The sequence below is a fragment of the Maniola hyperantus genome, chromosome 7 (assembly GCF_902806685.2).
Source record: "Maniola hyperantus chromosome 7, iAphHyp1.2, whole genome shotgun sequence".
Lineage (NCBI taxonomy): Eukaryota > Metazoa > Arthropoda > Insecta > Lepidoptera > Nymphalidae > Maniola > Maniola hyperantus.
This window is the reverse complement of record NC_048542.1, coordinates 13959909-13973370: the sequence shown is the minus strand read 5'-3', so window position 1 is coordinate 13973370 and position 13462 is coordinate 13959909. Positions and strand designations below refer to the sequence as shown.

General features: G+C 38.0%; 1 protein-coding gene across 2 annotated transcripts; it reads right to left on the bottom strand.

Annotated features, from left to right (window-relative positions):
• Positions 1–3505: 3505 nt before the first annotated feature.
• On the bottom strand, positions 3506–11990 carry LOC117984077 (odorant receptor 67c-like). 2 transcript variants are annotated; one of them, XM_069499493.1, is made up of 7 exons: positions 11378–11990; positions 9291–9468; positions 8459–8555; positions 7651–7755; positions 6858–6946; positions 4467–4533; positions 3506–3649 (listed from the first exon to the last, which is right to left on the bottom strand). In XM_069499493.1, the coding sequence occupies exons 1-7, from the start codon at positions 11964–11966 to the stop codon at positions 3596–3598; spliced, it is 1179 nt and encodes a 392-aa protein (XP_069355594.1). In that variant the 5' UTR covers positions 11967–11990; the 3' UTR covers positions 3506–3595. The 2 variants fall into 2 exon arrangements, with proteins under 2 accessions (XP_069355594.1, XP_034826617.2); XM_034970726.2 differs by lacking the exon at positions 11378–11990 and adding an exon at positions 9772–10163.
• Between the last annotated feature and the right edge of the window lie 1472 nt (positions 11991–13462).

Genomic DNA, 13462 nt, shown 5'->3' with positions numbered 1-13462 from the left:
CAAACCGATGCCCGCGACTTCGTTCATAGGTTTTAAAAAACCCGTGGGTACTTCCATTATTATAAGTGTGAAAGTGTGTGTGTTTGTTGGTTTGTTGGTTTTTAATTTGTTGGTTTGTCCTTCAATCACGTCGCAACGGTGCAAGCAACGGATTGACGTGATTTTTTGCATGACAAAGGCCTGGAGAAGTGACATAGGCTTACTTTTTATCCTTATTTTTATTTTATATATATTATATATATATATATATATATATATATATATATATATATATATATATATTTATAGGGATTTTTAAGAAACCGGCCAAGTGCGAGTCAGGCTCGCGCAAAGAGGGTTCCGTACTACAGTCGTATTTTTTCGACATTTTGCAGGATAATTCAAAAACTATGATAAATAAAAATAAATAAAAATCTGTTTTAGAATGTACAGGTGAAGACCTTTCATATGATACCCCACTTGATATAGTTATCTCACTTCGAAAGTTAAAAATACTAATTATTAGTTCATGACCACAATTTTTTTTGTGTGATCCAACCCTAAATTCACGGTTTTCAGATTTTTCCCCAAATGTCAGCTATAAGATCTACCTACCTGCCAAATTTCATGATTCTAGGTCAACGGGAAGTACCCTGTAGGTTTCTTGACAGACAGACAGACAACAAAGTGGTAGATACATCCGACTATTCGTAAGTACCTACTTGTAAAAGTTTATTCGACTAAAAAAGGTTTTTTTTTTAAATTCTATAAGGGTTCCGGTTTTTCCTTTTGAAGTACGGAACCCTAAAAACCTAATTCCACGCAGACGAAGTCGCGGGTAACAGCTAGTTTATAATAAGGGTACTTGGTAACGGAACACGGACGAAGCCACGGTCGCCGGGTTGTATGGAAAAGTATTAATTTACATACACGAAGTCTGGGACGCGACGCGCGTGCGTGATATTGTAGTGCGACTGTGGGGTTTTGATCATTGCTATTATTTTAAACTAGCTGATCCCCGCGGCTTCGCCCGCGTAGATTTCGGTTTTTAAAGATCCCGTATAGCCAGTGGCGTGCACAGGAGTTCAAGTCAGGGTATGCATTTAGGTATGAACTTATTTTGGTTATAATGAAAAATAAGCATTGATTTATTACAATGAGGGTAAGCAGTGCGTTTATGCCTCTACGAGCTGCACGCCACTGCGTATAGCCTATGTCACTCAGGAATAATGTAGCTTTCTACTGGTAAAAGAATTTTTTAAATCGGTTCAGTAGTTCCAAAGATTACCCCCTACAAACAAACTTAACGACATTATGACCTCTTTATATAATTGTATAGACTATACACTACTAGCTGATGCCCACGACTTCGTCCGCGTGGAATTTGGTTTTTTGAAAATCTCATGGGAACTCTTTGATTTTCTGGGGTAAAAAGTAGCCTATGTCACTCTCGAGGTCTTTATCAATACCCATGCAAAAAATCACGTCAATCCGCTGTGACGTGATTGAAGGACAAACCAACAAACCAACAAACACATACACTTGCACATTTATAATCAGTAAATCTATACACTACTAGCTGATGCCCGCGATTTCTTACGCGTGGATTTGGGTTTTTAAAAATCCCGGGGGAACTCTTTGATTTTCTGGGATAAAAAGTAGCCTATGTCACTCTCGAGGTCTTTATCTATACCCATGCAAAAAATCACGTCAATCCGCTGCACCGTTGCGACGCGATTGAAGGACAAACCAACAAACCAACAAACCAACAAATCAATAAACCAACAAACCAACAAACAAACACACTTTCACATTTATAATATGGGTACTGATACTAAACTACATAAATTCCACCCCTAAGTGGGTTACCATTTAAGGGTGGAATTTCAAAAAATTCTTTCCTTGTGAATACCTACTCTTTACAAAGAATACACCCTCCAAATTTCTTTAGTTTAGTTTAGACTGTTCGATGATATACCTATAAGTCAGTCAGTCAGGACTTTGAATTTTATATAACTGACTATTAACCTTCTATAATAAGTATAGTAACCCATCTCATTCTGACAGGAAACCCGCAGTAATGATGAAACTATACAGGGTGTAACTAGAACGCTAGCAAACACAAAGATAGGTCATAGTACTGATGATTACTGAACCTAGAACAAAATAAATCGCGACAAAAATTATAAAAATCCTATAGGTATTTTCAAAAGTTTACATAATATATTGCTAATAAAATATCTGACTGTCGCTAGAGTTCAACGAACGTTGCTTAGATAGGCCACTCGGGGTCAATATCACGTCATAGATGGGGCATTGACCTGAGTTTTGCACTTATATACGTTGGGGGTTTGAAAAACACTTTATAGACACTAAAACTATACGATAAGGCAAAATATGGTTATTGGTATTGGATTGTGTTTAGGTGGTAAAACAATGAGGTTTTTGCTAGCATTCTGATTGGATACATCCTGTATTATTAATTATTATGTACTTAGGTAGGTACTGTGACATCAGCGTGGCTCAATAAATATTCTAGAATTGAAAATCCTGTACGGAATAATTATGTTCTAGAATAAGTTTGGTATTTTTGTTTCTTGTCGAATAAAAAGAACTAATATTATTATTATTCTTCAAAAAAAAATCCTGTACGTAGATATATTTTACTTTATAGGTAAATACATTGGAAAAATATTACTTACCTCAAAATTGATCAATCGCAGTATAATAAAATAGCCAGCGTCCACTCTACATTAAACATTCTATCGTTAGCTTATATTTTATTGTAACAAGCTACTTTTTACCTTATTGTGTTTGTATTAAGGATGATAATTGCATGCATTTCTATACAACTGTTAAAAACCTGTTCGACCTATGATACAGTAGGTACTCTATAACTCTAGTAGCTATGATAGTCTGGACCTAGTTGGCCGGGTTCGATTCCGGGCACGCACCTCTAACTTTTCGGAGTTATGTGGTGAAGGAAAACATCGTGAGGAAACCTGTATGCTTGAGTGTTCTCCATAATGTTCTCAAAAGGTGTGTGAAGTCTGCCAATCCGCAAAATGGCCAGCGTGGTGGACCATTTTTTTTTAAAAGAATATTAGCCATTTTAAATGACTAATATTCCCCTTTCCTCTCCAACTAAGCGTCAAGCTTGTGCTAGGAGTAGGTACGACAATAGTGCAACGGGCGGGGTTTGAACCGTCGACCTTTCGGTTTTCAGTCCACTCCTTTACCGGTTGAGCTATTGAGGCTCGAAATATAACCAAACCCTTCTCATTCTGAGAGAAGACCCGTTCTCAGTAGTGAGCCGGCGATGAAGAGCCGGAGAAGAAGGCGAGAAGATGATATTTTGTATTTCGTCGTCAATAAAAAAGAAACCATAGGAATTCCTACTTAAACCTATTTATTAATAAGACCAGACCTACCTATACGATATACCTATAGGGCTATAGCTAATAGATAATAATATAATTATATTGTAGTTATAGTGTATAAACCTAAAGTTTATAAAACATACCTACCTATACCTACTTAATCGAAATTCGAAATTATAAGCAATATTTGAAATCTAGTAATTTCAGTGTAAGCATACTTAGTTAGTTAAGTAACTTTAACCGTACATGGTTTTCAGAAGAGCAAAACATGACCACGATCGGCTGAGAATCTGAAACAAAACAATTGACATGATATACTTGTATGCCAAAAATAATTTATTTCTTATAGGAACTATTAAATATAGAGCCAGCGATGGTTTGACGTCATAGGGCCTTTTCAGTGCGACGCGGATGACCTACGCGGACGTCCGCAACCGACGCGGAGCTGTCCGCGTCGCGGAGAGCTATCCGCGCGCGGTCGTAATCGCTCTGCGCCGCTCCTCCGCGCCGCGGATGTCCGCGGGCGGACGGTGCTTGGTTCTAATGTATAAAATGTTCAGTGCTCGGCGGACAACCCTCCACCTCCCATGGCCCCACCAACCTCTCGGTTATATGGGCCGAATCGCGGGAGGGCGCCCGTTCGGTACTTGCTCTTGGCATTTTCCCGGGGCGCCTTCTTGACTCCCTACAAATTATTTTGTCTCTTCCTTGTCCCTTATGCTCACTCTCCCCCCTTGGGGACTAGACGTCACTAATACAGCTGTGATCTCCGCTGCTGCTCCTCCGTGGTTCTCGGCGGACAGCGCAATCACCAAATTCAAAGTTTTATCCATGACACTCAGTGGCGTGCATAGAGTTTAAAGCCAGGGTAAGCAGTAGTTAGGTAAGCCAGTCAAAGAATAATGAGCATTGAGCAATTTCAACCGAGTTAACTATTTCTTGGGTAAGCAGCGCTTTTATGCCTCTAAGAGTTGCACGCTACTGATGACACTGTACCACTCTCGATCACGATCCGCATCGCACTGAACGACGAATTCATCCGCGACGGACGCAAAACCTCATCCGCGTGCGGACGGTCCGCGTCGCACTGAATAAGGCCATACTAACCGTAGTAAATGCGGACAGATTGAGATCTGCGAAGTTCGATGCTGTCACTTTGCACGGCTTTTGAGACCTAGTTTTTAGAAAAAGCATTAGGTAAGTATGTTTGTGAATATAATGTACCTAATCCTACTAATCCTACTAACCTACTAATCCTAATCCTAATCTAAATATATAAAAGGAAAAGGTGACTGACTGACTGACTGACTGATCTATCAACGCACAGCTCAAACTACTGGACGGATCGGGCTGAAATTTGACATGCAGATATGACGTAGGCTAAGAAAGGATTTTTGAAACTCAACCCCTAATGGGGTGAAATAGGGGTTTGAAATTTGTGTAGTCCACGCGGACGAAGTCGCGAGCATAAGCTAGTAATATTATAAATGTGAAAGTTTGGATGTTTGTTACTCAATCACGCAAAAACTACTGGACGGAGTTGGCTGAAATTTGGAATGGAGATAGATTATACCCTAGATTACCTAACACATAGACTACTTTTTATCCCGGAAAATCAAAGAGTTCCCGCGGGATTTTGAAAAATGTAAATCAACGCGAGCATCAGCTAGTATTTAAATAAGTACTTGAAAGAGGGAATATTATTTTGAAGAGTGCAGTCATTACAAAGTTTTCTTATACCTACCACTATGGAATCTGGGTATGGGGCGGGGGGATGCTCCGCACACTCGCACGTTACCCGCACTATCCCGTGCCAGGTTAGTGCGGGGGGTGTGCGGCTGCGCGGGGCATCCTCACTCCGATTGATATGTCGACCTATCGCGACTATGTTATATCTATATCTTACTAATTCAAATTTAAAAACATTTATTTAATGCAGGCAAACTTATCAAACTTAATTCTTGACATGAAACTGTAGGTATACCACCTGCAAATTCAAAAAATTATAGCCAGCGGTGTCACTCGGGATGATGTAGGGTAAGGTTGCCACTATTGGACCACATTTTTTTACATTTCGATAACTTGGAAATATTTAATTGTAGAACTATTTAATTTTGTCATTAGTTAGCAAATATGATTAACTGTAACACGAAACTATTCAAATGTCATAAAAACAACTTATAGTAGAGAAAACCTCGAATAAAGCTCAGGTAAAAAGTTGCTTTGATTGGACCACCAGCACCTTGATTGGACCCCCAAAGATTCCACGATTGGAACACAGGCTACTTATACAACTGGTCCAATACTGGAAACTCGAAAATAATATTTTTTTTAATAAGAAATGAAATTTTTTGTATACTTAATTTTTATAACTTTAATTTATTTCAAATAATCAAACAACTTGAGATCACAATATTGCGGCATTACAAAGCTTAATTTTTCACGTAAATAACAAAAGCAGAAGAGTGGCTTTCAGAACTCCGTAAGATCCAGCTGCCCCATTGAGACCATTTTTTTTGGATTTAAGTGCTTCAATAGCAAGAGCCATACTTGTTTCGTTCCAGGTAAAGTATAGCCTTAGCTTTTTGCTTTTATTGGGCTCATTTTCATCATTTTCAACCATCCTAAAAATAAAAAAATAAAATTGTTATCCGTACAGATCCATCATTGGACCAGTTCAATAATGGCAACCAAGACTGGTCCAATGATAGCAACTGGGTACTTCATTAGTAAAATGTCATTCACCACTTATACGTTATCCTAAAACTTACTAATCGTGTACCAAAAGCAAGCCATTTTCATATGAAACCCACTAGCTGTAGTAAAATTGAGACACACTTAAGAATAAAGTACTTACTTGCTACGTCAAACCACCACACGAAAAAATTTACTGCACTCTCTGACACACAAAAATACGTCACTTCCAAATGGACGTTGCTGGTACACTGACGGTTGTGGAGTAAGCAAAAGAGTTCTAGAGAATGTGTTTTGTCTCTTTCTTTCACGCACAGGTCCTTCCAATTCCGAGAAACATCGATGGTCCAATCAAAGCGTCGGTCCAACGATGGCAACCTTACCCTAAGGATTCTAACGATACCACATACATCCAAATCTGTTCAGGAATTTAGAAGTTATTGTGGAATAAAAAAACTCACATACATGAACCCTGATACATCAAAAAAAAAAAAAAGAATATTAGCCATTTTTTAAATGACTAATATTCCCCTTTCCTCTCCAATTAAGCGTCAAGCTTGTGCTAGGAGTAGGTACGACAATAGTGCAATGGGCGGGGTTTGAACCGTCGACCTTTCGGTTTTCAGTCCACTCCTAATTCCTATACCGGTTGAGCTATTGAGGCTCTAATACATTAGGTAGGTACCTACCTCCTTTTTTGAGCAGCCGTGTAATAAGACTAGCTTTGAAAACAGTATTTCTCAACTGCGAGGATAGGTCACTGTCAGAATATCCATTTGCAAATCAAAAGAGATGATACTTTACCTAATTATAATGATCAGGACACATCTTCGGATGGCTGGTTCCGCATCGTACCAGCGACAGCTGTAGACTGCGTCACTTATTTGGATACTCTTAAACATAATATTTTCACAATGAATTGGGATGATTGATGACTATGTCAAAAATAAATTAACTTTTGGGAATTACTAAATAAAAGGTCTTCCAAAATTCTTAAAATCCAAGTAGGTATATAATAATAGTTATAATAGTTTTAAGTTTCTTTGATACAGCCGGCCGCGAAATCTCAAATTTTCGTTAGTTTTTAGGGTTCCGTACCTCAAAAGCAAAAACGGAACCCTTATAGGATCACGTTGTTGTCTGTCTGTCTGTCCGTCTGTCTGTCAAGAAACCTACAGGGTACTTCCCGTTGACCTAGAATCATGAAATTTGGCAGGTAGGTAGATCTTATAGCTGACATTTGGGGAAAAATCTGAAAACCGTGAATTTAGGGTTAGATCACACAAAAAAAATTAAATTGTGGTCATGAACTATTATGATTTTTATTTATTTTTATGCATCATAGTTTTTGAATTATCGTGCAAAATGTCGAAAAAATACGACTGTAGTACGGAACCCTCATTGCGCGAGCCTGACTCGCACTTGGCCGGTTTTTTCGAAAATAGTAGACTATAATCATACATCGAAGGCTTATGGTAATGAGTTTTGCGGACATAACATCTACATGTTTTTCAGAAAACTTTGGTCAAAAATACTTCCTGTACCTACTCCTGTTGGCACCCTTTGGGTATGGAACTTTTTTGCAATAGGTACTCACTGATGACATCAGCAGATCGCCGAAGAAGCAGAGGAGGAATACTTGCGTGAGACTCATCACCAGGAACGGAGCGAACTTGAGCACTGTGCCGGTCTTTTGTACCACCTGTCCATAAATCATACACTAAAATCACTATTATTATGCTGTGATAGCCTAGTGGTTAGGACGTCCTTCTAATCGGAGGTCGGGAGTTTTGGTTCGATCCCGGAACTCTAACTTTTCGGAGTTATGTGCGTTTTAAGTAATTAAATATCACTTGCTTTAACGGTGAAGCCTGCAGTGGCGTGCACAGTGTTTGAAGCCAGGGTAAGCATTCGTTAGGTAGGAATGTGTTTACTGACAGGTCATAATGAAAAATATGCATTTTTTTTTTAATTTGAGCTATTACAACTAGGGTAAGCAGTGCATTTATGCCTCTATGACCTGCACGCCACTGGGTGAAGGAAAACATCGTGAGGAAACCTGCATGCCTGAGAGTTCTCCATAATGTTCTCAAAGGTGTGTGAAGTCTACCAATCCGCACATGGTAAAATGTTTCAAATCCTAATGGTTCAGATGTTTTTTGGTAAGTTAAGATCAAAAAGATAACTATACCTTCTTAATAAACTAGGTAAGTAGCAGTGGCGTGCAGGTCATAGAGGCATAAATGCACTACTTACCCCAGTTGTAATGGCTCAATGCATATTTTTCATTATGACCTGCCAGTAAATAGGTTCCTACCTAACTAATGCTTACCCTGGCTTCAAACACTGTGCACGCCACTGGTAAGTAGGCTATATCTACAAAGCTCAGATAGGTAAACACGTACCACAATGTTAAATCCGCTTAAGCATAACAAAACTGAACTGCTTATTATATTGAATAGTGTTGATTTTGAATACAAAATCTCCAGAAGATTCGCCAATCTGAAAGATACATGAGCATTCAGTCTATGTAGGTATATACAGTGGCGTGCAGGTCATAGAGGCATAAATGCACTGCTTACCCCAGTTGTAATAGCTCAATGCAAATTTTTATTATGACCTGCCAGTAAACAGGCCTACCTAACTAATGCCTACCCTAGCTTCAAACCCTGTGCACGCCACTGGGTATATACTGTAAGTATGTTTGAATATTTGAACATATTATAATGTAATGGCCCGTGAAAGCCAGACCTTCGTTATTTTATAAAAGCTGAGTTTCTCTGCGGATTGTCCCCAACACTATTAGTACCTAGGTACCTAGTCAGGTTCACATAACCGCAATATTTTTGAAAGTCTTATTCAACGACACCCCACGTACCATTGAGATATATGAAAAAAATCAACCCCACTACCCTAATTTTTATTTTTTTATTTTATTATTGTATGTAAGTATATGTAATGCCAAATTACGGCTTTCTAGTACTTACTTAAATAATCTCTGAGCCAGTGGCGTGCAGGTCATAGAGGCATAAATGCACTGCTTACCCCAGTTGTAATAGCTCAATGCATATTTTTTATTATGACCTGCCAGTAAACAGGTTCCTACCTAACTAATGCCTACCCTGGCTTCAAACACTGTGCACGCCACTGCTCTGAGCTAAGCCGCAGATGGACGGACATGGCGAAACTATAAATACCTAACGAGGATCAAGGAAAGGATCAAGTTGACCAACTAACTCGATCAACTCCTGGTGTTTTTTAACACAATTCCGCATATTCTTCCTGGTTTCTTCCGGCGAGAGACTTACGACGTTCTTGAACTGGTGGCCAAGGATCCGGAAGTGCATCCTCAGATACGTGCAAAATGCGTAGAACAATGTATCAGCGGCAAATAAGAACACACACACGATCACAGCTGAAAAATAAGACAAACTTCAATAACTGGAACCTAACTAATACAAACAGAGCTCAACGGGTTGCGAAGCTGAAGGGGCAATGGGCAGCCATTCATACTATGGTTTGCCTTCGGATGCCAGAACTTTATTATTGTCTAATGGGGTATAGAAATAAGAAACTTTTTGATGGAAAGAATTAGTACCTAGATACTATTATTTGATACTAGAACAGTCTGCGACCGCCATGTCGGAGGAAAAAAGGGAGGAACACATTAAAAAAAAAAAAAAAAAACTATTATTTGATGGAAGAAGATAGTACTTACTAGACCAAACTTGATGTACATACACGAAACTCCATATCGTAGTATTAGCGTACGCGTCGAAGAAATATTTGACCAGGAAAGGTAACATCAGCTTCACATCCCCCGTGTTATAATATTCGTAACCCATCAACATACATGGTTCACAAGAAAATATAACTACAACCACCAAAGCAGCAAAGGAGAAAAATGTGGTTACCGACTTCAAACATCTCTGTGAATCTATGACGATTTTTCTATCGACGTTTTCCGATTCTTCTTTATCCGGATGAATAGATCTAAGCTTTTGGACAGCTTTTTGAAAAGTTTGCTTGTTGAGAAAAAATGGCAATATCTTTGCAGTTCCCAATAAAGAAATGGTAGAACATGGTGCAACCATCGACAGTTCATCCAATCCTTTACCCAGCCTCATACCTTCCGCCAGCCAAGAGAACTCTCCAAACACATCAGTATAAAGCCATAGTACATTAAAATAATATAACCATTTCATAAAATAATATTTAGGCTCTCCTATTTCAAAGCCTGAGAGAATGAAAGCTTTTTTACTTAATTTTATAGAATCATCGAATTCACCTTTCGAATTTAACTTCATTTTGTTTTAAGCTAAACGAAATAATAAAATATCAGAGATTTTATATCATTTAAATGCTAACGGTCTTTTGGAAGTCTTGAGAGCTAATGTGAAAAAACCTGTTTTACGTTATTTTAAAGTTGACGATACAAACAGAATTAATTACTAGGTTCCAGTGACAAAAAGGAATAATAAAATATATGTTTTATATTCCTTTTGAACTTTGATGCGTCGAAAAATATTTTGATTCCAAATTCTCTTAGCTGCCAGTAGTCAGAATGATTGGTATAATTAAAAGGAGCTTTATTCAAAGATACAACTTTGTGAACGTCCATACCTTATACTTTGAATTACTATTAACTTTGAATACAGTTGTAGGTACCTAAGTACGTGATGTGGACCGCGGCAGCTCAATAGGAGACGCTGCCTCAACCTGAGGCAAATTACGTGATGAAGCATATTTCGCTGTGCTATTTCTATAGACGGACGGAAGCCGCGCTGACATGGCGAAACTATAAAGGTTCCTTGTTTACTATGGAACCCTAAAAAGGATCAAGTTGAACAACTAACTCGATCAACCCCTGGTGTTTTTTAACATATTTCCGCATGCTCTTCCTGGTTTCTTCCTGCGAGAGACTGATGACTTTCTTGAACTGGTGGCTAAGGATCCGGAAGTGCAAAAAGCGTAAAGCAATGTGTCAGCGGCATATAAAAACACACAGACACCTGAAAAATAACTACACTTCTAGATCTAGAAGATGCTAATCACTCTTGATTTAAATTGAAAAGGGAAAACAAAAGAAATGACTAGTCATTATGTGATTTGCCGTCTTATTAGAACATCATTACCTACTTCCAATAGGAAATATATAGGGTATAGATTTTTTTTTGTATGTTTCGCTGGCAATCCTCCGACATGGTTATCGGAGACTTTGTATAGCTTAGCACGGATTTTTTTTTACCTTGTTTAGATTGTCATAAATATTAGAAATAATTAGTAAAAACCTTATTGTCGAAATCAGTAGAGTATATACTTACTAGACCAAATTTGATGTAAATACATAAAACTCCATATCGTAATATTAGCGTACGTGTTGAAGAAATATTTGACGAGGAAAGGCAACTTCAGCTTTACATCCCCCGTGTTATAATATTCGTAACCCATCAACGTGAAGGGTTCACAGGAAAACATGATTATAACCACCATGGTAGAATTGAAGAAAAATGTGATTACCAACTTCAAAAACTTATGTGACTCTATAACGATTTTTCTATCGACGTTTTCCAATTCATCCTCATCCGGATGAATAGATCGAAGCTTTTGTACAGCTTTTTGAAAAGTTTGCTTGCTGAGAAAAAATGGCAATATCTTTGCAGTTCCCAATAAACACATGGCGGTACATGGTGCAACCATCGACAGTTCATCTAAACCTTTACCCAGCCTCATACCTTCCGTCAGCCAAGAGAACTCTCCAAAAACATCAGTATAAAGCCATAGTACATTAAAATAATATAACCATTTTATAAAATAATATTTAGTCTCTCCTATTTCAAAGCCTGATATCATGAAAGCTATTTTAGTTAATTCTATAGAATCATCGAATTCATTTTTCGAATTTAACTTCATTTTGTTATAAGAAACGAAATAATAAAATATATCAGATTTTATATCAGTAAAATGGCACGGTCTTTTGCAACTGTAGAGAGCTAATATAAAAATACTGGTTTTACGTTATTGTATAGTTGACGATACATACAGAATTAATTACTAGGTTCCAGTGACAAAAAGGAATATTAAAATATGTGTTTTATATTTCTTTTGAAGTTGGATGCACTTTTGCTCCTCCAAATTCTCTTAGCTGTCTTAGCTGTCAGTACTCAGAGTGATTGGTATAATTAAAGGGAGTTCTATTCAAGGCAATAGCTTTGTAAACGTACCCATACCTTATTAACTTTGAATACAGTAGGTAGAGTTTGCCATAATGATGAGAAGAGAAGACAGAGAAAACGAAGAAAAAAAGGAGGGAGAGCAACCAGAGGGTCAGCGTAATGTAATACGGTTCCTTGCTGATCTCGCAGAAGGGGAGGTCTTTTAGTCACCCTGTCGATAGACAGAAGTCCGTTAGGGATTTTTCCTCCTCCTAAAAAAAAAAAGGTTGAGTCAGCCATGGACCGCGGCAGCTAAAATGGAGACTGCCTCAGCCCGATGCAAATTTCGCTAGGCTGTTTCTGTCGTTTTTTGATTGAGCTTTGAATCGCTTCCACCTTATGAGAATTTACAAGAAACTTCGAAATTCAGCTTAACTAAAATTTTATTCATGTCGTATCCCAAAAAACTGCTTCACGCTAGAGCTGGCACTAAGCCTAGCCATATAATAGGGCAATAGTGCCAGTATTGGGCATCTTGCCTATAGGATCATTTTGGATGGTGAATATTTTTTATTGGTAAAATCATCGGTTGGATGGTTTCAATCAAAGTGTATAACGGACAACGGTAGAAACATTTTTTGTGTTTTTATTGAAGCAAGACGTGATATTTCACCTATAGTCCGCGACAGGTCGAGATGGCAATCGGGGTATGAGGCAGGTCGACGTCTTAACCAGGCTACCACCGCAAGCCCGTCAACTTAATTGGGTATTTGACTCCAATTTTCTTATTACTTTATTATAAACTAGGATAAAAATAATGACGTAAACTGAAAAACTAATTAAATCGATCAAATAACAAAAAAGTTAGAAGAATTTAAATATTTCTGATTAGACAGAGAAAGCGATATAGTATTTTGACGTCACACGCTACCATTGCCATAGTAGCTTCGTGCGGTTTCATACAAATTTTCGTTTTGCGAGAAAGGGATAGAAGACCCTCCCACTCCAAAATTAAAATGCCTGTAACTTTGTAAATCTTTGTTGGATTTTAATATTTTTTTCAGCGTACGTCATTATTTTTATCCTAGATTATAATCTAAATATATAAAAGGAAAAGGTGATTGACTGACTGACAGACTGACTGACTGATCTATCAACGCACAGCTCAAACTACTGGACGGATCGGGCTAAAGTTTGGCATGCAGATAGCTATTATGACGTAGGGATCCACTAAGAAAGGATTTTGAAAAATGC

Coding starts and splice junctions, on each gene's coding strand:
- LOC117984077 (XM_069499493.1), bottom strand. CDS start 11,966: ATGAAGTTAAATTCGAAAAATGAATTCGATGATTCTATAGAATTAACT. Junction 6,947..7,650: donor GCGATCTGCTGATGTCATCA/GTGAGTACCTAT, acceptor ATTATGTTTAAG/AGTATCCAAATAAGTGACGC. Junction 4,534..6,857: donor GTCCTGATCATTATAATTAG/GTAAAGTATCAT, acceptor TCTAAAAACTAG/GTCTCAAAAGCCGTGCAAAG.